Source organism: Chiloscyllium punctatum, chromosome 35 (assembly GCF_047496795.1).
Source record: "Chiloscyllium punctatum isolate Juve2018m chromosome 35, sChiPun1.3, whole genome shotgun sequence".
In the NCBI taxonomy this organism is placed as follows: domain Eukaryota; kingdom Metazoa; phylum Chordata; class Chondrichthyes; order Orectolobiformes; family Hemiscylliidae; genus Chiloscyllium; species Chiloscyllium punctatum.
Window position 1 is genome coordinate 20756076 of NC_092773.1, and position 27370 is coordinate 20783445.

The 27370-nt window shown below is 46.7% G+C and overlaps 1 protein-coding gene and 1 long non-coding RNA gene across 3 annotated transcripts in view; one reads left to right on the forward strand and one right to left on the reverse strand.

Moving 5' to 3' along the window:
- Window positions 1-15307, forward strand: part of LOC140459744 (uncharacterized) — a 33079-nt gene extending 17772 nt beyond the window's left edge. The window contains exons 3-11 of one of the 2 annotated variants that reach the window (XM_072554232.1): window positions 39-170; window positions 1018-1132; window positions 3055-3149; window positions 3235-3375; window positions 4861-5025; window positions 5549-5583; window positions 9189-9482; window positions 11200-11248; window positions 14163-15307. In XM_072554232.1, coding sequence (XP_072410333.1) covers window positions 39-170; window positions 1018-1132; window positions 3055-3149; window positions 3235-3375; window positions 4861-5025; window positions 5549-5583; window positions 9189-9482; window positions 11200-11248; window positions 14163-14449 — 1313 coding nt within the window. In that variant the 3' untranslated portion in view covers window positions 14450-15307. The remainder of the gene's footprint in view (window positions 1-38; window positions 171-1017; window positions 1133-3054; window positions 3150-3234; window positions 3376-4860; window positions 5026-5548; window positions 5584-9188; window positions 9483-11199; window positions 11249-14162) is intronic. The other variant, XM_072554233.1, reaches the window with a different exon arrangement.
- The window catches only part of LOC140459747 (uncharacterized), a 126419-nt gene that overhangs the window by 52410 nt on the left and 46639 nt on the right, over window positions 1-27370 (reverse strand). The gene's annotated exons all lie outside the window — the stretch shown is intronic.

A 27370-nucleotide genomic window follows, 5' to 3' on the forward strand; every position in this document is an offset into this window, starting at 1 on the left:
TCCGACTTGTTCGTTAATGGCCTGCTCACCGATTACAGGAACCTATGTGGCTGACAGCTGTAAGACACTCTATACCAGGGGCAACTGCCAACCTTGTACCAAGGGAGAAGACTATACTGAATATCCTAATGGCCTCGACAGTTGCCTGGCCTGCCATTCTTGTAGAGAAGGTAAGAAGTCAGAGTTAAAACTATTCCTGGGTTAAACTTTGAAACGTTTCTGCTTTGCATTAAATCACCTTTGCTCTGGGCGGCACGGTGGCACAGTGGTTAGCACTGCTGCCTCACAGCGCCAGAGACCTGGGTTCAATTCCCGCCTCAGGCGACTGACTGTGTGGAGTTTGCACGTTCTCCCAGTGTCTGCGTGGGTTTCCTCCGGGTGCTCCGGTTTCCTCCCACAGTCCAAAGATGTGCAGGTCAGGTGAATTGGCCACGCTAAATTGCCCGTAGTGTTAGATGGAGGGGAATGGGTCTGGGTGGGTGGTGGGTTGGTATGGACTGGTTGGGCTGAAGGGCCTGTTTCCACACTGTAAGTAATCTAATCTAATTTTCACTGAAAGGCAAGCTTACAGTGATCATGGGGGATTTCGATATGCAGGTGGATTGGGAAAATCAGGTTGGTAGCGGATTGCAAGAAAAGGAATTTGTGGAATGTCTATGAGAGGGACGTCTTTACCACCCTTGTGCGACCAATCAGGAAGACGTATCACCAGCTGTGGCTCTGAATTCCCCAAGCTCCAGGTCAGAGGGTTCGGTTTGTCAGATGTTGCAGCACAGAAGTTCACACTGTGCTCTGCTGTCTGTCTGACACAAAAACAAAACTGCAGATGCTGGAACCCAAAGCAGACAGGCAGGGGGCTGGAAGAACACTCCACCTGCTGATGCTGCCAGGCTTGCTGTCTTCTTCCAGTCTCTTGCCGCCCTACTATGCTATCTGTATGAAGCAGCTTTGAATTGCTTGTCCTTTGTTCTGCCTGCAAATGGACCAATTTCAATTGCTTGCTGTGTTGCTCCACAGATCAGGAGGTCGTGTCTCCCTGCTCTGCACAGAACAACACGGTGTGCCAGTGCAAAGCAGGAAAATTCTGCTCGCCAGAGCAGTCCTGTGAGATATGCAGGAAGTGTAGAACCAGGTGAGTTGATCCCACATCTACATTGTGTGTGTGTGTATGTGTGTGTGTATGTGTGTGTGTCATCCCCTTTGGGTTCAGGTGGGCTTGATAGGCTCCTCGAACCTGCAAAGTCAAGTCTGGCTGTGAATTTATAGAAATTTACTGTTCCATTCATTGGAAGTGGCTGCACTCAGGCACATCACCACGTCCATTTTGTCCCCATCAGACATACCCAGGACAGGTACATCGCAGTGTTAGATAGAGAGGAAAACTCTCTCTACTCTTTTAACGAAAAGAAAAGCCCTCTCTACACTGTCCCCCATCAAACACTCTCAGGACAGGGACAGCACGGGGTTAGATACAGAGTAAAGCTCTCTCTACACTGTCCCCCATCAAACACTCCCAGGACAGGGACAGCACGGGGTTAGATACAGAGTAAAGCTGCCTCTACACTGTCCCCCATCAAACACTCTCAGGACTGGGACAGCACGGGGTTAGATACAGAGTTAAGCTCCCTCTACAATGTCCCCATCAAACACTCCCAGGACAGGGACAGCACAGGGTTAGATACAGAGTAAAGCTGCCTCTACACTGTCCCCCATCAAACACTCTCAGGACTGGGACAGCACGGGGTTAGATACAGAGTTAAGCTCCCTCTACAATGTCCCCATCAAACACTCCCAGGACAGGGACAGCACGGGGTTAGATACAGAGTAAAGCTCTCTCTACAGTGTCCCCATCAAACACTCCCAGGACAGGGACAGCACGGGGTTAGATACAGAGTAAAGCTCCCTCTACACTGTTCCCCATCAAACTCTCCCAGGACAGGGACAATGTGGGGTTAGATACAGAGTAAAGCTCACTCTACACTGTCCCCATCAAATAACCACAGGTCAGGTCCAGCACAGGGTTAGATATAGAGTAAGGCTCTCCCTACACTGTCCCCCCATCAAACACTCCCAGGACAGGAACTGCACAGGGTTTGATACAGAGTAAAGCTCTCTCTACACTCTCCCCCATCAAACACTCCCAGGACAGGGACAGCATGGGGTTTGATACAGAGTAAAGCTCTCTCGACATTGTCCCCAATCAAACACTCCCAGGACAAGGACAGTACAGGGTTAGTTACAGAGTAAAGCTCTCTCTACACTCTTCCCCATCAAACACTCCCAGGACAGGGACAGCACGGGGTTAGATACAGAGTAAAGCTCTCTCTACACTGTCCCCCATCAAACACTCCCAGGACAGGGACAGCATGGGGTTAGATACAGAGTAAAGTTCCCTCTACACTGTCCCCCATCAAACACTCCCAGGACAGGGACAGCACGGGGTTAGATACTGAGTAAAGCTCTCTCTACACTGTCCCCCATCAAACACTCCCAGGACAGGGACAGCACGGGGTTAGATACAGAGTAAAGCTCTCTCTACACTGTCCCCCCATCAAACACTCCCAGGACAGGGACAGCACAGGGTTAGATACAGAGTAAAGCTCTCTCTACACTATCCCCCATCACGCACTCCCAGGACAGGGACAGCACGGGGTTAGGTACAGAGTAAAGCTCTCTCTACACTGTTCCCCATGAAACACTCCCAGGACAGGGACAGCATGGGGTTAGATACAGAGTAAAGCTCTCTCTACACTGTCCCCCATCAAACACTCCCAGGACAGGGACAGCATGGGGTTAGATACAGAGTAAAGCTCACTCTGCACTGTCCCCATCAAACACTCCCAGGACAGGGACAGCACGGGGTTAGATACAGAGTAAAGCTCTCTCTACACTGTCCCCCATCAAACACTCCCAGGACAGGGACAGCATGGGGTTAGATACAGAGTAAAGCTCACTCTGCACTGTCCCCATCAAACACTCCCAATGCTGGTATATTTTGTGATACGACCATTTGTGCTTGTTAGAATATTCTAATTCTTTCATCTGGTTTTCCAGCTGTCCGGAAGGTCAGACTGTGAAAACTGCATGTACTCCGACATCAGACACTGTGTGTGAAATTAAAATATCCCCTGCAAGACGTCCTTCAGCAGGTGAGTATTTACCATAATTGATGTGCAAGAAGAGTTTTGCTGTTGTGTCCCAACTGTGAGTAAATGGAATGTTGTCTTTTTTCAGGTGAAATTGCTGCAATCGTATTAGTTATTTCCCTGGTTATTGGGTGTGTAATGTTTCTGCTTGCTTGTTACTGGAAGAAAATTGAGTGCTGCAAGGCGACAGGTAACTCCCAGGCAAATGGATGCAGGAATCAGTGCCAAGGTAAATGTATGAATGAGTTGACAGATTTAAGGCATATTTGTTTGCCTGTCCTCACATCTAAGGGAGCAGATATGTACCAGAGCCTTCCTTATCAGGACTGCCATCACCCACTGTCCCAAATATACCACTGCTCACCCACTTCTGCTCACGTCCAAACATTTTGCCTGCTGCTATGGTTTGGCTTAGAACCGGTCCCCCCTCGCTTCCAAATTTCCCAATTCCTCGTAACATCCTGCATTTCAGTAACTGCCCTCAAGCCCCTTCTCAATCAATGACAGACATTTGAGCACAGTCAATTACGGAGTATTAATATAAGCACAGTGTACTCCCACAAACACTCACTTTGGGCAAACAATTGGCCTTGGCAGCACTCCGTTGGTACCAGACCTCTGAGTGTGGCACTCTGTCACTCCTGGCCCTCAGACAGTGCGGCACTCCCTCAGCACTGACCCTCCGACAGTGCCGCACCCCCTCAGCACTGACTCTCCGACAGTGCGGCACTCCCTCATCACTGACCCTCCGACAGTGCAGCACTCCTTCAGTACTGACCCTCCGACAGTGCCCACTCCCTCATACTGGCCCTCTGACAGTGCGGCACTCCCTGAGTACTGACCCTCCGACAGTGCCCACTCCCTCAGTACTGACCCTCTGACAGTGCAGCACTCCCTCAGCACTGGCCCTCCGACGACTCGGCACTCCCTCAATACTGACCCTCTGACAGTGCGGCACTCCCTCAGTACTGACCCTCTGACAGTGCAGCACTCCCTCAGTACTGACCCTCTGAAAGTGCAGCACTCCCTCAGCACTGGCCCTCCAACGACTCGGCACTCCCTCAGTACTGACCCTCTGACAGTGCAGCACTCCTTCAGTACTGACCCTCTGACAGTGCGGCATTCCCTCAGGACTGACCCTCCGACAGTGCAGCACTCCCTCAGTACTGACCCTCTGACAGTGCAGCACTCCTTCAGTACTGACTCTCTGACAGTGCGGCATTCCCTCAGCACTGACCCTCCGACAGTGCGGCCCTCCCTCAGTACTGACCCTCCGACAGTGCGGCACTCCCTCAGTACTGACCCTCTGACAGTGCGGCATTCCCTCAGTACTGACTCTCTGACAGTGCGGAACTCCCTCAGCACTGAACCTCTGACAATGCAGCACTCTCTCAGTACTGACCTTCTGACAGTGCAGCACTCCCTCAGTACTGACCCTCCGACAGTGCGGCACTCCCTCAGTACTGACCCTCCGACAGTGCAGCACTTCCTCAGTACTGACCTTCTGACAGTGCAGCACTCCCTCAGTACTGACCCTCCCTGATTCCGAACCTTTCCATTGTGCTACTCCAGCCATAGCGACCCTCTGGCAATGTGGCACCCGCTCGGTCTGTGATAGGATTTGAAGTTGCGTTGTGGATCCCACACACGTGAACCCTGGCTCATTGGTAATGCCAAAGTGCTCTGATTATCCCTGTCTTTTTTTTTTGTTCAGCCCTGGCTGTCCTCAGCAGGTTGCAGTCCAAATTTGGCAATGGTGTTCACCAGGACGCAGAACAAAGAGCCGACTGTGACAGGACACTGAAGGAGGTGGCCACAGAATCAAACCATGACAGTGCGACAACAAATCATGAGAACGAGCATAATGGCAGAACGAGAGGTGAGCCTACTGGAAGTACAAGGTTCTGGTCACGTGGCATATGGGGACACAGTCTCAGAGAAGGGAGCGATTGTTTCGATAAGGTGGAATTTCTTCCCTCGCAGGGATTTGGAATTCTGCACCCGAGAGGCAGCGAGTGACACGTTACATTTGAGGATGGGCTTGACAGGTCTCTTTGTGAGAGATTGCGAAATTCCACTCAAGTCCATGATCAGCCACGATGGTGTTGAATTGTGCGAGGGGCTGAATGATCGAATCCTGCTCCTGTTTCTTTGACTCTGGTGACTAATCTTCATTCCTTTGTCTTGGACCTCTGAATCTCACACTCAATTCCTCCCTCTTTTGCTTGCTCCCACTGACCAGCCAATTTTGTATGAGCAGTATAATCAGTGTCGCGTATAAATATTGTACACATGCATTCATCATGGGGGAATGGTGGTTCGGGAGATGAGTATAGATAGCCTGCGGTCATGTTGCTGGTATTTTGTTTCTGTAATGTAAATGTCATCTCTGTGCGTTACAGATCCTACCTCCAGATCAACAGGAACCAATTCAGTGGTGAGTCAATGATGAAAAAAAATCTGAAGAACTACAGACGCTGGAAATCAGAAGCAGAAATAGCTCCAAACCCTGAGCAGAGCTGGCAGCATCTGTGGAGAAATGATCCCAGCACTCCAACTTTGCTTTCTCTCCACAGGTGCTGCCAGAGCTTCTGAGATTTTCCAGCAATTTGTGTTTTTCTCTGTGGTGAAGTGATGAACTTGGCTGTGACAGGGTCCCGATCACCAACCCTCTCTGAACTGCCCCTGAATGGTGCTCAGTTGGCGCAGCCTTGGCATCAATGATATGGGCGAGTCTGCAGACACACTGCCGAGGGCTGAGGGCAAGTCGGGACATGCCCATGACGGAACAAAGGGGAAGGAGACTGTAAAATCTCAACTTCCACAAACTGTCAGCTCATGATTTGAGAAGCAGCAGCTTTCCGCCATTCTGTTTTGGTTTGCAACTCTGGCCTGGTTTCATCAGGACAGAGGGACAGAGGTGCTGCAGGGTTCACACTGGGCCCATTGCAAGGGCTGATGTTACCGACATCACAACGAGAAACAAGTGTTGGCCTGTCGAGCCTGTTCTGCCATTCAATAAGATCGTGACTGATCAGATTTTAGCCTCAGCTTGACATTCCTGCATCCCCGATCATTTTTCATCACTTTAAAAATACTTAAGGATCCTGGCTTTTAAAGAAGGGAGTTCTGAACGCTGTTAACCTGTTGACAGAAAGAAAATGTGTCCTCAGTCCGGCCACCCCTTATTTTTGAACACCAACCCTGGGTCCTGGAGGTCCCACTAAAAGGAAGCGAGAGTGTGATGCTGGGAAAGCACAGGCAGCATCCGAGGAGCAGGAGAATCGAAGTTTTGGACAAAAGCCCTTCGTCAGGAATGGAAATCCTAGCAGTCTGGGATGGCACGGTGGCTCAGTGGTTCGCACTACTGCCTCGCACTGCCAGGGACTTTGGTTCCATCCCTGCCTTGGGCAACAGTCTGTGTGGAGTTTGCACGTTCTCCCCATGTCTGCGTGGGTTTCCTCCCACAGTCCAAAGATGTGCAGGTTCGGTCAATTGGCCGTGCTAAATTGCATTCGTCGGGTAAATATAGGGTAGGGGAATGGGTCTGGGGGTGTCGCTCTTCAGAGGGTCGGTGTGGACTTGTTGGGCCAAATGGCCTGTTTCCATACTGTGGGGAATCTAATCTAATTCCTGATGAAGGGCTTTTGCCCGAAACGTCAATCCTCCTGCTCCTCGGACGCTGCCTGTGTTTTTCCAGCACCACACACCCCACTCTAATCTCCAGCATCTGCACTCCTCACTTTTGCCACTAAAAAGAAATGTCCTTTCAACATCTCACCAGTCGAGTCCCATCTGGATCTGAGGCATTTCAATTAAGTCACCTCTGACTCTTCCAAATTCCAGAGGATACAGGCCTAGTCCGTCAAGCCTGGGTATTGGTGTGGACTGTGGGGTTTATGAGAATGAGAGATGCCCGTAAGTGTCTCAAGGCCAACTTGGAATGGGGAACAAAATGCTAGCAGCCAGTAATGCCCACATCCTACCAGTGACCGAAATTATAGGTTTGATTCAAGGGGCATTAACATCAGCTTGGCGGTTGGGCTGAGCGGCCTGGGTATTTTTTGACGAGTTGGTTCCATTGAAATAATGGAAGTTCTGATAGGGCTTGAGAACTTGGGTTTGAAGAGACATAACCTCAGTACAAAGGAGCGTTTTACCCTGAAATGAGGAGAGGTGTCTTTGCTCAGAGGGTTGTGAATCTTGGACATTTTTAGCATTCATTGCCCATCCCTCGTTGCCCTTAAGAAGGTGGTGATGAGCTGCCTTCTTGAACCTCTGCTGTACATCGAACCACAGTGCTATTCCAGAGGGCATTCCACGTTTTTCGACTCAGCGAGTGGCGATATGTTTTCAGATCCGGGTTCTTTTCTCGTTCGCAGGTGGGACGTGGGCATTACTGGCTGCTAGCATTTTGTTTCGCCTTCCAAGTTGACTTGGGAAGGTGGTGGGGAGCTGCCACCTTGAACCACTGCAATTCACGTGCTGTAGGTAGAGCCTTCATGTCCTTTGGGATGGATGGTAACTTGCAGGCAATGACGTTCACACGTAAATGGTGCCCTTGTCCTTCTAGATGGTAGTGGTCATGGGTTTGGAAGGTGCTGTCTCACAATCCTTGGTGTATTTCTGCAGTGCAGCTTGTAGGTGGTACTCTCACCGCTATAACTCAGCGTCAGTGGTGGAGGGAGTGAATGTTTTTGAGTGTGGCGCGAATCAAGCGGGGGCTGCTTTCTCCCTGGATGTGTTGACCTTCTTGAGTGTTTATTGGAGCTGCCCCCATCCAGAGCAAGTGGGGAATATTCCGTCACATTCGCACATGAGCCCTGTCAATTTGGGGCAGGCTTTGGGAGTCAGGAGATGAGTTACTTGCCACAGGATTCCCAGCCTCTGACCTGCTCTTGTAGCTACAGTTTGTAGATGGCTGGTCAGGTTTGGCTCTGGTCATTCTCCACCCACGAAGTCTGATTAATGAGTACATTTGAGACATATCGATAGAAATGGGAAAATCAGCTGGGCTGACGGAGTTGATGTTCGAGTTCAGTCGTGATCTTATTGGATGGAGTGGGGGGTGATGAGAGAGGCCAGGTCACCCACTCCCAGGCTGCCGACAGCTGCTGTACCGTTCTTGTTACCTGATTGATTAAGTGATGCAGAGATCACCATCACCACCAAAACCAACACGCACCCCCCCCCCCCCCCCCCCCCCCACCCAGACGGAGAAGCAGAGTAAGAGCTAAATTCCCCCACTTCACAGCACTGCATCTATTTTCTGATCATCAGTCAATTCCTCTTCAATTCTGAATACATCGTAGGGTCCTCCAAAGCTCTTTTCCCAGAATCCCTTTGTCACAAAATGCATCATGATCTTCTGGACAGGGTATGAGGAGCAACCCGGCGTTTTGTGCCAAGATGGTCTAATGTCTCAGAGTTCCGGACAGATCTGTAATAAACCGTATCCGAATTCCACAGAGATTTGCTTTCAACCTTCAGTAAGTCAGGTCATTATTGGCACAGAGGATGGCAATTCTGCCCCTCAAAATTCATGTTGGCTGTCTGTACAGCAATCTAGTCAGTCACGTTGCCCCACCTCTGAGAACTTGTTTACTCAAGTGCCTGTCCAATTGCCTGTTGAAATCATTTCACGAAGTGCTTCCTCTTCAGCTATCGAGCAATCAAGTGAGAAAGGCACAGTGGCTCAGTGGTTAGCACTGCTGCCTCGCAGAGCCAGAGACCCGGGTTCAATTCCCACCTTGGACAGCTGTCTGTGTGGAGTTTGCACATTCTCCCCGTGTCTGCATGGGTTTCTTTCGAGTGCTCCAGTTTCCACCCGCAGTACAAAGATGTGCTGGTTAAGTGAATCGGCTGTGCTAAATTGCCCACAGTGTACAGGGATTTGTAGGTTAGATGCATTCGTCAGGGGTAAATGTTGAGTAATAGGGTAGGGGAATGGGTCTGGGTGGGTTCCTCTTCGGAGGGTGAGTTGTGGACTTGGTGAGCCAAATTGCCTGTTTCCTTGGTTCTATGATATCTGTCTTCCCCCAGCAGGATATTAGGAGCGCAGCTACCACTGGTGAGAAACTGGCCAATGATCTGAGCCAAGATCAGGATGAGAGGATGAATTTATTACCAGGGAGCTCGACTCGTTTCGTGCAAAGCTCACCTGGGATGACGTCTGGCTCCGTGAGTGACCCTTTGCTGGGGAAGCCTCAGCTCAAACCACAGATGGGAATTCTCAGTCCACCTCACGCACGAGCTGAGGCCAGTTGTACAGGAGATGCTTCATTGTCGCATTCATTCAGCACTCAGCCTGGGGAGCAGTCTCCTGTTCAATGCAAGGTAAGTCCACGCGAAAACATATCCACGTTAAGCCTCATCCTTGGGCTGGTGAATGGGCAAGACAGACAATAGACAATAGACAATAGATGCAGGAGTAGGCCATTCTGCCCTTCGAGCCTGCACCGCCATTCAATATGATCATGGCTGATCATTCCTAATTAGTATCCTGTTCCAGCCTTATCTCCGTACCCCTTGACTCCACTATCTTTAAGAGCTCTATCCAATTCTTTCTTAAAAGAATCCAGAGACTGGGCCTCCACTGCCCTCTGGGGCAGAGCATTCCACACAGCCACCACTCTCTGGGTGAAGTAGTTTCTCCTCATCTCTGTCCTAAATGGTCTACCCCGTATTTTTAAGTTGTAAATACGGGAATATATGACGTTGCCCATTTTGTTGGGAAGATTGGAAAAACAAAATAAGTTTGAAAAGGTGAGAGACTGGGAAATGTTGGTGTTTCAAAGCATTTGAGTGCCCTTGTCTGTGAGACACAGGAAGTGAAAATCCAGGTGAAGCAAGCAATTGGGAGACCCACTGGCATGCTGACCCTTACTACAATGCGGTGACAGCATTAGAGTTCAGGAAGCCTACTGCATTGATGTGAGGCTTTTGTAAGACCACATCTGGAACACTGTGCACAGTTTTGCTCTCTACCTCTCAGGAAATACAACACAGAAACAGACCCTTCGGTGTTACACGTCCATGATGATGAGTTTCCCAAAACAAACTATACCACTTGTCTGCATTTGGCCCATGTCCCTCCAAACCTTTCCTGTTCACGGACCTGTCCAAAAGTCTTATAAATGTTGTCACTTACCTGCATCCACCACCTCCTCTGGCAGTTCATTCCATGCACGTGCCACCCTCTGTGTGAATAAGTCATCCCTCGGGTCCCTGACAAATCTTTCTCCTTTTACATTTAAAAATGTGTTCCCTAGTTCTGAACTCCCATGTACATGGCTTCGAGGGAATGTGACAAAGGTTCACTGGATTGATCTCTCTCAGACTGTCCTATAAGCAGAGATTGTGTAAGTTGGCCCCATACTCCCTGGAATTTAGCTGAATGAGAGGTCGAAATGTGTAATGGATTCTCAACGACCTGCCAGAATGCATGGTGAGAGGTGGCTTTCTCTGGTTTGGGAATCTCAAATGCTGGGGTCACAGTTCCAGCCATTTAGGGCTGAGGTGAGGTCAAAATTTCTTCATACAGAGGTTGGCAAACCTTTTTAATTTTCTACCTCAGAGGGTCATGAATTCTCAGGCATCAAGTTTATCCTCAACAGAGTTTGGAAGATTATTTTGTTCCCTGAAGGACCTGAAGGGCAGTGGCATTCGGATTTTGTGCATGGGGAGGGGTTGCATTCAAGCCGAAGGTCAGCCAAGATCTGACTAAATGGCTTGAGGCCTGTCGCACCCCTTTTCCTTCTGTTGTAGTTTCGGAGTTCAGCAGCTTAATCCATTTCACTTGACGCGCTAAATTGAATTCTGCGGGAAGTTTTCTCACTTTTGATTTAACGTACCAACTTGGTTTGGCATTAAATTTTAGCAGCATGACAATTCGCAAAACGCTCATCCCTGTTCGCCCTGAACTCATGACGCTCAACAATATGTGTGCACATAAGAACCTGGACGGGAATTGTCAGCATCAACCTGCGGTACAGTTACAAAAGGTTGAACATCTTCACCTTTTAATTTCAGTTCATTAACCTGTATTTTACAGGAAAGTCCTCATCCTTTTCAGCTTGTTGAAGAATTGTCTCAAAGCAAAGGTAAGCTTCTTGGTGATTTACTTTGTTGGGGTCTTGTGGCTGATGAGTAATTTCTTTGGCGGCACGGTGGCACAGTGGTTAGCACTGTTGCCTCACAGCAGCAGAGACCCAGGTTCGATTCCAGCCTCAGGCGACTGTCCGTGTGGAGTTTGCACATTCTTCCCGTGGCTGTGTGGGTTTCCTCCGGGTGCTCCGGTTTCCTCCCACAGTCCAAAAATGTGCAGGTTAGGTGAATTGGCCTTGCTAAATTGCCCCTAGTGTTAGGTGAAGGGGTAAATATCGGAGAATGGGTCTGGGTGGGTTACGCTTCGGTGGGTCGGTGTGGACTTGTTGGGCCGAAGGGCCTGTTTCCACACTGTAGGGAATCTAGTCTAATCTTTTCAGTTTCTCTTCAGTTTGAAGGTTTTAATCCTGATTTTTTTGCTGTCTCCTCCTCTGATTTTCACCCCTGTTCTATCCTGCTGATCACTTCCAGCCCCGGCCCTCTCTCTGATATCTGTGCTCCTCCAATTCCGGCCTCTTGAGTATCCCAAGTCTCTACAGCTCCACCATTGGTGGCCGTGTATTCAGCTGACTTGCCTCCGAGCTCTGAAAATGCCTTCCTGCACCTCTCTCGCATCATCGCTATTCTTTTTAAAATCTGCTTCTTTGACCAAACTATTTGTCACCTGTCCTGTTATCTCCCTTTGCGACTGGCTGTTGAAACTTCTTTGTGAAATTTTTCTGTGGGTATTCACTGGGCAAAAGGTGCGATATTGATGCAGTAGCTTGCGTTTGTCATTTGTCAGGCTCTGGTGAGCAGTCTGTTCACGGGTGGGTCAACGTTGGCTGGAGGGAGAGTTCGTGGGAGAATCAGGTCCTAACCCTCATGTGTATCTCTCCAGAGTTTAGCTGTACATCTCAGCTGAGGTTTCTGCTGTTGCAAGGACAGGGTGTCACCTGTTTCCTGTGAGATATGAAGGTGCTGATTCACTCTGATATATCACAAGAACAGCCCAAGCAGACGTCACTGTCAGCTGTCACACGAGATAGGCAGACTCCTGGATAGTGAACACATCTAAGCTTGGGTTGCTGTCGATCATACAGGGGTTGGATCCATTTGCCCAGACTGAACAGTCTCTGATCCAGTCCCTTCCCTTTGTGATTCTCCCTTAGCTGTGAGAATGGAGGTGCCATGATGATAATGTCATTGACTGCAAACCCAGAAACCTGGGCTCATGGTCTGGGGAAACAAAAATGCAAATTTGCTGGAAAAACTCAGCAGGTCGGCAGCATCGGTGGAGAGAAAGCAGAATTAACATTTCAAGTCCAGAACTTAGTTCTGAACTTGCAATTGTTTGTAAGCTCACATCAGCAGACGGGCTACTTGCTGAGGAACAGACAATCAAATACTGAAACAATCATTTAAACTTCATGGTAAATATTTTTAGATTAGATTACTTACAGTGTGGAAACAGGCCCTTCGGCCCAACAAGTCCACACCGCCCCGCCGAAGCGTAACCCACCCATACCCCTACATCTACATCTACCCCTTACCTAACACTACGGGCAATTTAGCATGGCCAATTCACCTGACCTGCACATCTTTGGACTGTGGGAGGAAACCGGAGCACCCGGAGGAAACCCACGCAGACACAGGGAGAACGTGCAAACTCCACACAGTCAGTCGCCTGAGACGGGAATTGAACCCGGATCTCTGGCGCTGTGAGGCAGCAGTGCTAACCACTGTGCCACCGTGCCGCCCAAATATGACCAAACTAAGACCCCCAAGTCAGCAAGTTAAGCCTCACAGACCAACTTGGCTATTACCCATTAACGGTGGAATTGAGCCATGATCCCAACCGACAGTGTCGGTCTCTGGATGTGTCCAGGGTTCGATCCTTACCCAGCATGGTTCTCCAGGATTCTGCTGAAAAAGAATCCTGGAACTTGTATCGTATTTTCTGACCTTCAAGCTCACAACGTGACATTCTTGGTGAAGCCCTCAAAAGTCTGCAGCTTATTTTCTTGTCAGGGGTGGTTTATCAGTTTAGATGAGATTCCCAACAGTGTGGAAACAGGCCCATCACGTTCACACCGTCCCTGTGAATAGAAATCCACCCAGTGGCATTCCCATCCCCAATATTTACTCCTGACCAGTGCACCCAACACGATGGGCCACGTCACCGATCCTGTACATTTTTGGATTGTGGGAGGAAACCGGAGCAAACCCACACAGACACAGGGAGAACGTGCAAACTCCACACAGACAGTTGCCCGAGGCTGGAATCAAACGCAGGTCCTTGGCGCTGTGAGGCATCAGTGCTAACCACTGAGCCACCATATTCTTTGTTATATTCAGTGTTAGCTGTCTGTTTAAAACACAGCTTGTCCTGAAATTAACTCCTTAAGATTTTCTGCATTTGCCCTTGTGGAGTAAGGCAGTCAGATGGCAGGCAGTTGTTCGAACAGGTTTCTTTATGGAGCTGTAACTCCTTCTTTTCTGAGGCGTGGCGAATTGTTTTCAATTCCTCCATAACCGTTCATCCTTGTCTCTTACCAGCTTATTCCAGACAGAGTAATTTCTGATTCTCTCAATCCACGAACAGTTCTGAAGTTAACAGAATAACGCAATGACGAGTTAGCTGCTATCTGAATTGATCCGAGTGAGCTGATCAGTTCAGGGGCAATAAGAGGTGGGCCACAAATGTTGTCCTTTCCCAAGATGGCTACATTCCTTCCAAGAATGAAGATGAACAAAAACACCACACACTCCAGTAAAATGAGTTGATTCACTGCAGCCTGAAGCCCTCTATTTAACGTTGCACGCCCTGCACTCTCTTGTGTGGTGCATGGCTGATCTCTCGGGTAATTTAGCTCTCTGATAGTGACGATGTGAAAATGAAAATCTTTTAACGTGCTGATGTCTTTTCAGATTTGTCACAGTATTTCCCGTACGTTCTGGATGACGTCCCTATCAGGAAATTCAAGGAGTTTATGCGGAAACTTCAGCTGACTGAAAATGAAATTGACGAGGCTGAACGCAACAATGCAAATAACATTAGGGAAGGACATTATCAGATGCTTTGTATTTGGTCTCAGAAACAGGGTAAAAAAGCCTCGATTACATTTCTACTGCAGACTCTATGTGACATGGAACTGGTAAAAGCAGCGAACGACATATATCAATGTATAGTCAGTCATGGAACCAAAGTGCACTGAAATTTTGGAATGCTTTTGCAGAAACGTTTGATGAGAAATGCAAGCATTTAGCACGCGATCTGCTGGAGCCAGCACAGACTGGCAGTGCACTGCACTTTGGCCTTGGAACATTGGAAAGAACTCCATGCTCAGCGACTACAGACTATGCTGAAGCAAAAGGACAGCATAACATTCTCAATTTCCGTGTTAGCGTCCATTCTTCAGCAAGGAAGTTTAATGCACTCGTCTCAAGCATAGAAACTGGTTTGGTCAAATAAATATTTGTATTTTTTAAGCTATTTTAATAAAGTTATTTTTAAAGACTATAAAACCTTAATAACATTTGACTCCACGTGACAGGATGGAATTTTGAATCAATGAAAAATGGGAGAATTGAACCTGTTTTATTGACTAAGTACAATCAAGGCTGAGACAGACAGATTAGTGATCAGAAAGGAAATAGAGGATTATGGGTGTTGGAGCTTGTGTTTTTAAGTGATACAAAAATGGCCAGACTTTAAAAAAAAGCTTTCTTCAGCATAAGTGAAAAATAACGGTGCCTTTGAGAAAGTGAGTTTTTAAGGCACAAGGGAGCATTGTCTAAACAACAAGTTACAAGAAACATTCAAGGATAAAGATTTTGAAGATTTGTAACAATGTAGAAATAATGAAATTGTAATTCAAAGATAGAAAGTTCCCAAGGCTGAGGGGTAACTGTTAAACGGCATGAGAAAAAAACTCACAACCATAAGAGTGTCCATCATTGATCAGGTGTTTACAAGATTGGTCCCACAGAAGAGAAGGAGGTGGTACATTAACTATGTCGTGTATGATCATTGTAACACAAAATGTATAAAAATACTGCTTTTTACTATAAAATCAGAGTGTGTCGTCAATCTCTCCTCCAATTTGAGCTGAAGATTAAGGAAATGATTGTGTTTTCACATTGAAGCCAGATTTGGGAAAGATCCTTTGGCCCTCTCCTTGCACTAGTTTTGTATGACATGGTGGCTCAGTGGTCAGCACTGCTGCCTCACCTACCAGGTTCAATTCCCACCTTTCTGTGTGGAGTTTGTACATTCTCCCGGTGTCTATGAGGGTTTCCTCCCACACTCTAAAGATGTACAGGTCAAGTGAATTGGCCATGCTAATTTATCCATAGTGTTACGTACATTAGTCAGAGGGAAATGGGTCTGGGTGGGTAACTCTCTGGAGGGTCAGTGTGGACTTGGAGGGCCGAAGGGCCTGTTTCCACACTGTATGGAATCTAATCTAACTGAATACAAGTCCACTGTATCCTGAATCTTCATCCTTGGTTGGAGGAAGCTTGCTCCTATAATGGGGGAAAGGCAAGAAAATAGAGTTACAGATCATCAGATCAATCCATGATTTTGTTGAATGCTCAGCAGAGTCAATGGGCTGAATGGCCAGCCTCTGCTCTTGTACCTTATGGTCTTCTGGATCTATTAGTTAGAGGCCAATTAATTTTTTTTGGGAGTATTCTAAATTGCTTCATTCATGGTTGGCTGAGTGGTTCACACTACTCCCTCATAATTCAGTTCCAGCCTTGGGTGGCTGTGTAGTGTTTGCACGTTCTCCCTATGTCTGCCTCGGTTTCCTCCCGGTGCTTCAGTATCCTTCTACAGATATACAGGTTAGGTAGGTTGGTCGTGCTAAATTGCCCTGCAGCATCTTGGGATGTGCAGGTTGGTTGGGTTAGTCATAATAAGAAGAAAAAAGGGTGTGTAGGATGGGATGCTGTCCAGAGGGTCAGTGCAGAATTGATGGGCCAAATGGCCTCCTCTGCACTGTAGTGATTCTATGATGATGATATCACTAAGGAACTGCCAGTTGGTCATAGTGTGATGGTCCTGTAAACAGCGAGATGCTTCAGAACAACAGGAATATCAGAGTTTAGGATTCACTGTAAGGTGATTGCTGCAGCCAATTCAGTGAGAGAAAGAGAGAGACACACACACACAACACAGGGCGTGGGTAATCATATTTTCTCTACCAAGTTCAAGGTATATGTGTTGGATGCGAGCATGAGAAATTTAGTAAATTTGCAAATTATATCAAAATTGGAGGTGTCGTGGACAGCGAAGAAGGCTATCTCAGAGTATAGGCAGATGGGGTCAATGGGCTGAGAAGTGGCAGATGGAGTTTAATTCAGATAAATGCGAGGTGCTGCATTTTGGGAAAGCAAATCTTAGCAGGACTTATACACTTAATGGTAAGGTCCGAGGGAGTGTTGCTGAACAAAGAGACCTTGGTGTACAGGTTCATAGCTCCTTGAAAGTGGAGTCGCAGATAGATAGGATAGTAAAGAAGGCATTTGGTATGCTTTCCTTTATTGGTCAGAGTATTGAGTACAGGGGTTGGGAGGTCATGTTGCGGCTGTACAGGACATTGGTTAGGCCACTGTTGGAATATTGCGTGCAATTCTGGTCTCCTTCCTATCGGAAAGATGTTGTGAAACTTGAAAGGGTTCAGAAACGATTTACAAGAATGTTGCCAGGGTTGGAGGATTTGAGCTCTCGGGAGAGGCTGAACAGGCTGGGGCTGTTTTCTCTGGAGTGTCGGAGGCTGAGGGGTGACCTTATAGAGGTTTATAAAATCATGAGGGGGCATGGATAGGGTAAATAGACAAAGTCTCTTCCCTGGGGTCGGGGAGTCCAGACTAGAGGGCATAGGTTTAGGGTGAGAGGGAAAAGATATAAAAGAGACCGAAGGGACAACATTTTCACACAGAGGGTAATGCGTATGTGGAATGAGCTGCCAGAGGAAGTGGTGGAGGCTGGTACAATTGCAACATTTAAGAGGCATTTGGATGGGTATATGAATAGGAAGGGTTTGGAGGGATATGGGCCAGGTGCTGGCAGGTGGGACTAGATTGGTTGGGATATCTGGTTGGCATGGACGGTTTGGACCGAAGGGTCTGTTTCCGTGCTGTATATCTCTATGACGCTATGACATGTAGAACAGGGAGCAGATGAACTGGGGTAGCACTTGATGTGTTGTGCAGCGTAACACTTGAGGCAGCTTTAACTTGAACAGTTGCATGCTAATCCGAAATGTGTAGCATTACTCTGGATATGATGTGACATGGTACCAAACTCTTTCACCACCATTTGTGAATGTGCTGCAAATATGAATTCAGGAAATTCAGTGGTGTATTGAACTTGTCCTGTCTGCACAGCCTAAGTCAGGGAATTGCTTCACATCACCATTGTTTAACATATCCAATAGTCATTGCAAAGTATAAGACCTGAATCTTGCTGAGAACCTCACATGCATTGAAGCTTGCCATCTTGGATTCACCAGGACAAGTCCGAGAGAAAAATCTTCAGCGACATCAGCAAAACCCCAACAATGCAGCCTTTCAATATCCCAAACTTTACCCGAAACCTTTACACCTGCTGCAAGTTTCTTTCATCAGATTTCAAGTTCAGTGCAGGGGCCCTCTTGTGATGGAGCAATACTGTCCGTACCCTGAGAGGCCTGGTTCAAGTCTCATTGGCTCCAGAGGTGTACAATCACATCACTCAACAGGTTGATTAGGAACAATAGGTTCACGTTCAGTGCATTTGGATAGAGTGACCAGTTTCAGGGCTACTTCAGAGCCTGGCAGGGGGAGTAATGACAGAGCCAGTCCTGTCCGGGGAATGGAATATTGCAATTGAGAGAGAGAGAGGGCAAGATAAATCTTGCCAAGAGCATTGGCTGATGATTGGAGTTCTGGTGGAGGAGAGAGGTGGAGCGTAACAATTTCAAGAGATCAACTCCACTTTGATGAGGAGTATAGTTATTCAGGGAGATCTGCTTCCTCGTGCCTACTGTACCTCTGGAACAGGACTGAAACTCAATGTTTTAATAAAGTATTTGAGCAACTTGAGCATAACTAATTCTATAGTTAAATGTAAAAACCTAAATTAAACTTGACCATGAACATTATTTTTCACCTGTGCAAAATTCTGTTTAACATGATGTAGTATGCAATTATTGGTTAGATTCTCTACAGTGTGGAGCCAGGCCCTTCGGCCCAACAAGTCCACACCAACCCTCTGAAGAGTAAACCACCCAGACCCATTTTCCTCTGACTAATGCACCTAACCTATACATCCCTGATCACTATGGGCAATTTAGCATGGCCAATTCACCAGACATGCACGTCTTTGGACTGTGGGAGGAAACCAGAGCACCTGCAGAAAACCCACGCAGAGATGGGGAGAATGTGCAAACTCCACACAGACAATCACCCAAGGCTGGAATTGAACCTGTAACCCTAGTGCTCTGAGGCAGCAGTGCTAACCACTGAGCCACCATACCGCCCATAAGGTAGCAATGCAACTCACCTGAGAGTGTTTGATAGGGACAGTGTGTAAGGAACGTTATTGTCAGTTTAAAAGCATCGAGGAATGTTTAAGAACATTAGAACGAGGTGCAGGAGTGGGCCATCTGTCCCTTCAAGCCTGTTCCGCCATTCAGTAACATTATATGAGTTTCCCTACAGTGTGGAAACAGGCCCTTCAGCCCAACCCAACCTTCTGAAGAGTAACCCACCCAGACTCGTTTCCCTCTGACTATTGCACTGAACTCCATTGGCAATCTAGCATGGCCAATTCAGCTGGCCTGCACATCTTTTAGAAAGTGGGAGAAAATCCAAGCAGACACTGGGAGAATGTGCAAACTCCACACAAACAGTCACCCAAGGTGGGAATTCAACCTGCATCGCTGACACTGTAGAGCAACAATGCTAACCACTGTGCTGCCCTGATCTTTGCATGCTCTCAGCTCCACCTATCTGTCCTCTCACCATAACCCTTAATTACTGTACAAAAAATGATCGATCATAGCTTTAAAAACATTTACTGAGGAAGTCTCAACCGCTTCACTGGGCAGGGAATTCCACAGGTTCACAACCCTCTGGGTGAAGAAGTTCCTTCTCAATTCACTCCGAAATCTCTTGCCCCTAATTTTGAGGCTACACTCTCTTGTCCTAGTTTCACTCGCCATCCTCGCTTCTCCTGAGACGATGCTGCTCCTTTGACAAAGTTATGGTGTCCTTGGCTTCTTTTTTGCAGACCGGTCGTAAAAGCAGCAATTCCGAAAGCTCTCGGTTTGAAGGATTTCAGAGTTAACAGATACTGCCTCAAACAAAAGGCTTTTAAGTTTTAAAAAAGAGACACATGTACAATGCAAGGGCAGTGGCCAGTTCTCCCAGCTCAGCTTTTCTCTGGTTTGGTTTGGTTTGGTTTGATTTTAGCAGTCTGGCTGATTACTGAAAGCAGTCGGTCAGTGGTGAAGCTGTTGGACCCAAAGAAGCAGGTCCATGCTGATCATCTCTCTCTCTCTCTCTCTCTCTCTCTCTCTGACATCTCTCCTGTATGAACCTGCGTTGGATTTTTTCTTTTTTGCCAAGGGGTGTTTATGGGGATTATTGCAATTATTTGTGACAGCATCATTAAATCGAGATAATCTGTGGGGTTTTCAGGCAGATTAAGTTATTCTGTATTGTGTTCTCTTTTGTTTATGTTTTCATTCTGTTTTGTTTCAAACTAAGTGGTTTGACCAGCTGCATCCCTCCTGGAATATCCGCTGTACACCTGCTTAAAACAACTAGCAAAAGTAGGGTCCAAGCTACTTTCCTGAGATGTTTTGAGGGTGGCTGGCCTGGTCCATAACACATCTATCTGAGATTCTCCCTTCATAAGTTTCTATCTTCTATCAGATTCCGCCCCCCCTTCATTTTTCTAAATTCCAATAAATATAATCCCAGTCTACTCAAAATCTCCTCATAAACAAACCTCCTCAACCCCAGAATCAACCCAGTGAACCTCCTCTGCACCCCCCCTCCAGTGCCAGTACATCCTTTCTCAAGCAAAGAGACTAAAACTGTATACAGTACTCCAAATGTGGCTTCACCAGCACCCTATACAGTTGCAACACAAGTGCCCTGCTTTTAAACTCAATCCTTTGAGCAATGAAAGTCAGAATTGAATTTGCCTTCCTCGTTACTTGTTGTGCCTGAAGACCAACCTTCTGTGATTCATGCACAAGGACATCCAGGTCCCTCCACACAGCAGCATGCTACAATTCTTACCAAATAATAGTCCTTTGTACTGTTATTCCCACCAAAATGGACAATTTCACATTTATTAACATTGTACTCTATCTGTCAGACCCATACTCACTCACTTAAATGGTCTAGTTTGGGCTGAGGTTAGAAATAGGATAGGTGAGGTCACCCTGTTAGGAGTTTTCTACAGGCCTCCTAATAGTCCTAGAGACATAGAAGAAAGGATTGCAAGGATGATTCAGGAGAAGAGTGAAAGGAATAAGGTGATTGTTATGGGGGACTTTAACTTGCCAGATATTGACTGGGAAAGCTATAGCTCGAGTACGTTAGATGGGTCGGTGTTTGTCCAATGTGCGCAGGAGGGTTTCCTGACACAATATGTAGACAGGCCAACAAGAGGTGAGGCTATACTGGATTTGGTTCTGGGTAACGAACCAGGCCAGGTGTTAGAATTGGAGGTAGGTGAGCACTTCGGGGACAGTGACCACAATTCGATGACTTTTACTCTAGTGATGGAGAGGGATAAGTGTGCACTGCAGGGCAAGAGTTATAGCTGGGGGCAGGGAAATTATGATGCGGTGAGGCATGACTTAGGATGCGTGGCTCGGAAAAGTAGGCTTCAAGGGAAGGGCGCAATCGATATGTGGAGCTTGTTCAAGGAGCAACTATTGAGTGTCCTTGATAAGTATGTACCTGTCAGGCAGAGAGGAAAGGGTCGTGTGAGGGAGCTGTGGTTTAATAAGGAATTGGAATCCCTTGTTAAAGGGAAGAGGGCGGCCTATGTAAAGATGAAGTGTGAAGGTTCAATTAGGGCGATTGAGAGTTGTAAGGTAGCCAGGAAGTTCTTAGTTGGTAGGATTAGGGAAAACCCAAAGACTTTCTATAGGTATGTCAGGAATAAAAGAATGACCAGGGTAGGAATACGTCCAGTCAAGGATAGTAGTGGGAAGTTGTGTGTGGAGGCTGAAGAGATTGGGGAGACACTGAATGAATACTTTTCGTCAGTATTCACTCAGGAACAGGACATTGTTGCCGATGTGAATATTGAGTCACAATTGATTAGAATGGATGGCCTTGAGGTATGTAGGGAAGAGGTGTAGGAAATTCTGGAAAGAGTGAAAATAGATAAGTCCCCTGGGCCTGATGGCATTTATCCTAGGATTCTCTGGGAAGCAAGGGAGGAGATTGCATAGTCATTGGCCTTGATTTTTATGTCCTCGTTGTCAACAGGAATAGTGCCAGAATACTGGAGGATAGCAAATGTGGTTCCCTTGTTCAAGAAGGGGAGTAGGGATAACCCTAGTGACTATAGGCCGGTGAGATTCACTTCTGTTGTGGGCAAATTCTTGGAGAGAATTGTAAGGGATAGGATTTATGAACATCTGGATAGGAATAATGTGATCAAGGATAGTCAGCATGGTCTTGTGAAGGGCAGGTCATTCCTCACAAACCTTATTGAATTCTTTGAGAATGGTGACTAAGGAGGTGGACGAGGGTAAAGCAGTAGATGTGGTGTATATGGATTTTAGTAAGGCGTTTGATAAGGTTCCCCATGGTAGGCTACTGCAAAAAATACGGAGGTATGGCATTGAGAGTGCGTTGGAGGTTTGGATTAGGAATTGGCTGGCTGGAAGGAGACAGAGGGTAGCAGTTGATGGTAAAGGTTCATCTTGGAGTGCAGTTACTAGCGGTGTTCCGCAAGTGTCTGTTTTGGGACCATTGCTGTTTGTCATTTTTATAAATGACCTGGAGGAGGGGCTAGAAGGTTGGGTGAGCAAGTTTGCGGATGATACGAAAGTTGGTGGAGTTGTTGACAGTGAGGAAGGATGTGTCAGGTTACAGCGGGATATAGATAAGCTGCAGAGCTGGGCAGAAAGGTGGCAAATGGAGTTCAATGTAGCTAAGTGTGAAGTGATTCACTTTGGTAAGAGTAACAAGAAGATGGGGTACTGGGCTAATGGTCGGATACTTGGTAGTGTGGATGAGCAGAGGGATCTTGGTGTCCATGCACACAGATCTCTGAAAGTTGCCACCCAGGTAAATAGTGCTGTGAAGAAGGCATATGGTGTACTGGGCTTTATTGGTAGAGGAATTGAGTTCCAGAGTCCTGAGGTCATGTTGCAGTTGCATAACACTCTGGTGCAGCCGCATCTGGAGTATTGTGTGCAGTTTTGGTCGCCATACTATAGGAAGGATGTGGAGGCACTGGAACAGGTGCAGAGGAGGTTTACCAGGATGTTGCCTGGTATGGTAGGAAGATCGTATGAGGAAAGGCTGAGGCACTTGGGGCTGTTTTCATTGGAGAAAAGAAGGTTTAGGGGTGATTTGATAGAGGTGTACAAGATGATTAGGGGTTTAGATAGAGTTGACCATGAGAACCTTTTTCCACGTATGGAGTCAGCAATTACGAGGGGGCATAGCTTTAAATTAAGGGGTGGTAGGTATAGGACAGATGTTAGGGGTAGATTCTTTACTCAGCGAGTCGTAAGTACATGGAATGCCCTGCCAGTAGCAGTGGTGGACTCTCCCTCTTTCTGGGCATTTAAACGGACATTGGTTAGGCATATGAAGGATCGTGGGCTAGTGTAGGTTAGGTGGGTTTGGATCGGTGGAACATCAAGGGCCAAAGAGTCTGTACTGTGCTGTATTTTTCTATGTCCTATGTTCTATCTATGTCCCTTTGCAAAGTTTCACCGTCCTCTGCACACTTTGCTCTGCCACTCATCTTAGCATCACCTGCAAACTTTGATACATTACATGTGGACCCCAACTCCAAATCATCCCTGTAAATTGTCAGTAATTGCATTCCTACCATTGATCCCTGAGGCACACCGGTAGTCACTGAATGCCAGTCAGAAAAGCTTTTTGCTTCCTGTTGCTTAATCAATCCTCTATTCGTGCTAATATATTACCTGTAACACCTTGCATCTTTATCTTATGTCGCAGCCTTTTGCGCGGCACCTTGTTGAATGCCTTTTGGCAATCTAGGTACACCACATTTCCTGGGTCCCTGTTGTCCAACCTGTTTGTAAGGTCTTTGTAGAATTCCAAAAGATTAGTTAAGCACGACTTGGCCTCATGAACGCATGCAGTGTCTACCTGAGGGGACAATTTCTATCTAGATGCCTTCCTATTTCTTCCTTGATAATAGATTCAAGTATTTTCTCCACCACAGAAGTTAAGATAACTGGTCCATAATTCCCCATATTTGTCGACCTCCCTTGTTAAATAGTGGTGTCATAGTTGCTGTTTTCCAATTTGCTGGAATTGCCTCCGAGTCCACTGAGTTTTGGGAAATTACTATAAGTTATTTCTCCCGCCATCTCTTTTAACACCCTGGGATGCATTCCATCAGAGCCAGGAGACTTGTCTACTCCTAACTTGATCAACTTGCCCAACACTACCTCGTTCATGATAATGATTATTTTCAGGTCCTCACCTACCTTTGTCTCTTTGTCAGTTACTGGCATGTTATTCATGTCTTCCACTGTGAGGACTGACACAAAATACCTCTTTGATTCCTCGACCATTTCCTCATATCTCATTACTAAATGCCCCTTCTCACCCTTGAAAGAACCAATGTCTACTTTAGCCACTCTTTTTTTGTTTGATATATTTGCACTGCCTTTATATTCTGAGCTAGTTTTTTTTCTCATGATCTATCTTACTTTTCTGTACAGCTCGTTTTGTGGCTTTCTGTTGACCTTTAAAGCTTTCCCAGTCTTCTCGTTTCCCACTGATCTTGGCCACTTTGTATGCCTTCTCTTTCAGTTTGATAACCACCCTTATTTCCTGAGACATCGATGGCAGATTACCCCTTTTCCTACAGTCCTTCCTGTTCACTGGGATATCCTGTTCCTGAGCACTTTGACAAATTTGCTTTGAAAGTCCTCCACTGTTCTTCAACTGTCCCACCACAAAGTCTTTGCTTCCAGCCTACTTTAGCCAACTCCTCCCTCATCCTATTGTGTTCTCCATTCTTTAAGCACAGGACCCTAGTATTGGATTTTATCTTTGCACTTTCCATCTGTATTCTAAATTCAACCATACTGTGATCGCTCCTTCCAAGAAGATCTCTAATTATGTCACCATTAATTATTCCTATCTCATTGCAAAGGACCAGATCTGGGACCGCTTGCTCCCTTGGCAGTTCCATTATATACTGTTCAAGAAAACTCTCGCAGATGCATTCAATGAACTCCTCCTTACTTTGTTTCAAGGAGTAAAGAAACCTTGACTCTGTGTCTGACTCTGTCCTGGGAGTGTTGGATGGAGACAGTGCAGAGGAAGCTTCATTCTGTATCTAACCCAGTGTTGTCATTCTCCTGGGAGTGTTTGATTGGGATAGTATCGAGGGAGTTGAGAGCGTGTTGCTGGAAAAGCACAGCAGGTCAGGCATCGTGATTCTGATGAAGGGCTCTGGCCTGAAACGTCGATTTGCCTGCTCCTCGGAGGCTGCCTGATTTGCTGTGCTTTTCCAGCAACACACTCTCAACTCTGATCTCCAGCATCTGCAGACCTCATTGTCTCCATGGTATCGAGGGAACTTTCCCTTCGATTTATAAGAGTCCAGAAAGCTTTACATTGTACCTAACCCTGTGCTTTCCCTCTGCTCAAAGGAGACAGTGTCAAGACAACATGACTTCCTTTATTAAAAATTAAGGGCTGTTTACTTTGTATCTCGCCCCGTGTGAATCTGGCACTGTGCTGTCCTATCCTTGGAATATGTAATGGGGACAATATAGAGGGGGCCTCACTTTCCATTTATTTTTGCTTTAATAGAGTAATATTTACTTTCAGTTTACAAGAGTATAGCGAGCTTTATTTACAAGTTAAAAGAGTACAGGGAGATTTACTTTCCATTTAAAGGAGTAGAGAGAGCCTTACTTTCAGGTTAAAAAGAGTAGAGGGAGATTTACATTTGGTTTAAAAAAGTCGAAGTTGTTTTTCTCTGTGTCTAATATGGCACTGTCCCTGTCCTGAGAGTACGTGCTGCTCACTCCTTTGTGATAATACTTTGTCCCTTTATGAGATCACACTCACTCCTGTCCTTGGACACTGATGTCACTGTTCCACCCGGTTTATATTTGATCTGGTCTGACAGTCTTGAGGCAGAGATCATGCTCATCCAACAGGACCATCAGTAAATGTGGTGAGTGCTCGGTTCAGGGATTAATGTCGGAAAAGGTGGGTCTGATGAGTCATGTGTGAAGTGTGTCCCAGCATGCTCTCATGCCTCACTGTAGTGAACATTCTGAGTCTTCTCTTTGACAGTGAATGCTAAATTCGAGTGGTGCTGGAAAGGTACAGATGGTCAGGCAGCATCCGAGGGGCAGGAAAATTGACGTTTCGGGCAAAAGCCCTTCATCATGAATGAGGCTGGGAGCCTTGGGGTGGATTTATCTCTCCACTGCTGAGGCTCTCAGCCTCATTCCTGATGAAGGGCTTATGTTCAAAATGTTGATTTTCCTGCTCCTCGGATGCTGCCTGACCTGCTGTGCTATTCCAGCAACACACTCTGAACTCTAATCTCCAGCACCTGCAATCCTCACTTTCACCGAGTGAATGCTAAATGGTGCCTCCCAACTCTGGTATGCATCATCTGTGACCTTGCCCCCGCCCCCCCCCCCCCCACCCCTCAATTGATGCCTTAGTGACCACCCCACGGCATGTTGCACAAATTAACGATGATCTTATAAGTTTAGAAACATCGGACCGGGGTAAGCCACTTGGTCACTCGATTCTGCTCCACCATTCAATAAGATCATGATTGAGCATCCGACTCTGCAAAGACTCTGTCTCCACAGCTCTCTGTAACAAAGACTTCCAAAGACACTCAGACCTCAGGGAAGAATTGGTTACAAGATTGTCTCAGTGCCAGGGGACAAGAGAGTGATGGTGGAGGGTTGTTTTTCGGACTGGAGAACTGTGCCTAGTGGTGTTCTACAGGGAACGGTGCTGGGTCCACTTCTGTTTGTCATTTATATTAATGATTGTGATGAAAATGTAGAAGGCTTGGTTAGTCCGTTTATGGGTAACACCAAGATTGGCGATATAGTGGACAGTGAATAAATATATCTTCGATTATTAAGAAATCTTGATCATTTGGGTAAATTAGTTGAATAGCAGCAGATAGAGTTTAATTTGGATTAATGAGAGACATTGCATTTTAGTGAAACAAACAAGAACAGGACTTATACAATTAAAATAGGACCTTGGGTGGCGTTGTAGGACAGAGAGAGAACAAGGGGCTCAGAAACATAATTATTTGAAGCTTGCATCACAAATAGATGGGGTGGTTAAGAAAGCATTTCGCATGTTTGCCTTCATTGCTCAAACCTTTGAGAAAAGGAGTTGGGGACGTCATGTTGAAGATGTACAGGACATTGGTGAGGCCTCTTTTGGGTGACATTGTCCAGTTCTGGTTGTCCTGTTACATGAAGGATATTGTTCAGCTGGAGAGGTTCAGAAGCGATTTACCAGGATGTTGCCAGGACTGGAGGGGATACGCTATAAGGAGAGACTGGATAGGCTGGGGTTTTTTTTCACTGGAGTGTCGGAGGTTGAGGCGTGACCTTACAGATGTTTATAAAATCGTGAGGGGTATAGATAAGGTGAATGGCAGGGTGAGGGATTTCAAGGCTGGGGGCATAATTATAAGGTGACAGGTGAAAGATTTTAAAAAGACATGAGGGCTAGTCTTTACACAGACAGTGATTCATGTGTGGAATGAACTTCCAGAGGAAGCAGTGGATGCGAGTACAGTTACAACATTTAAAAAACATTTCGATGAGTACATGAATGAGAAATGTTTGGAGGGATAGGGACCAAGTGCAGGCAGATGGGGCTAATTTAGTTTGGGA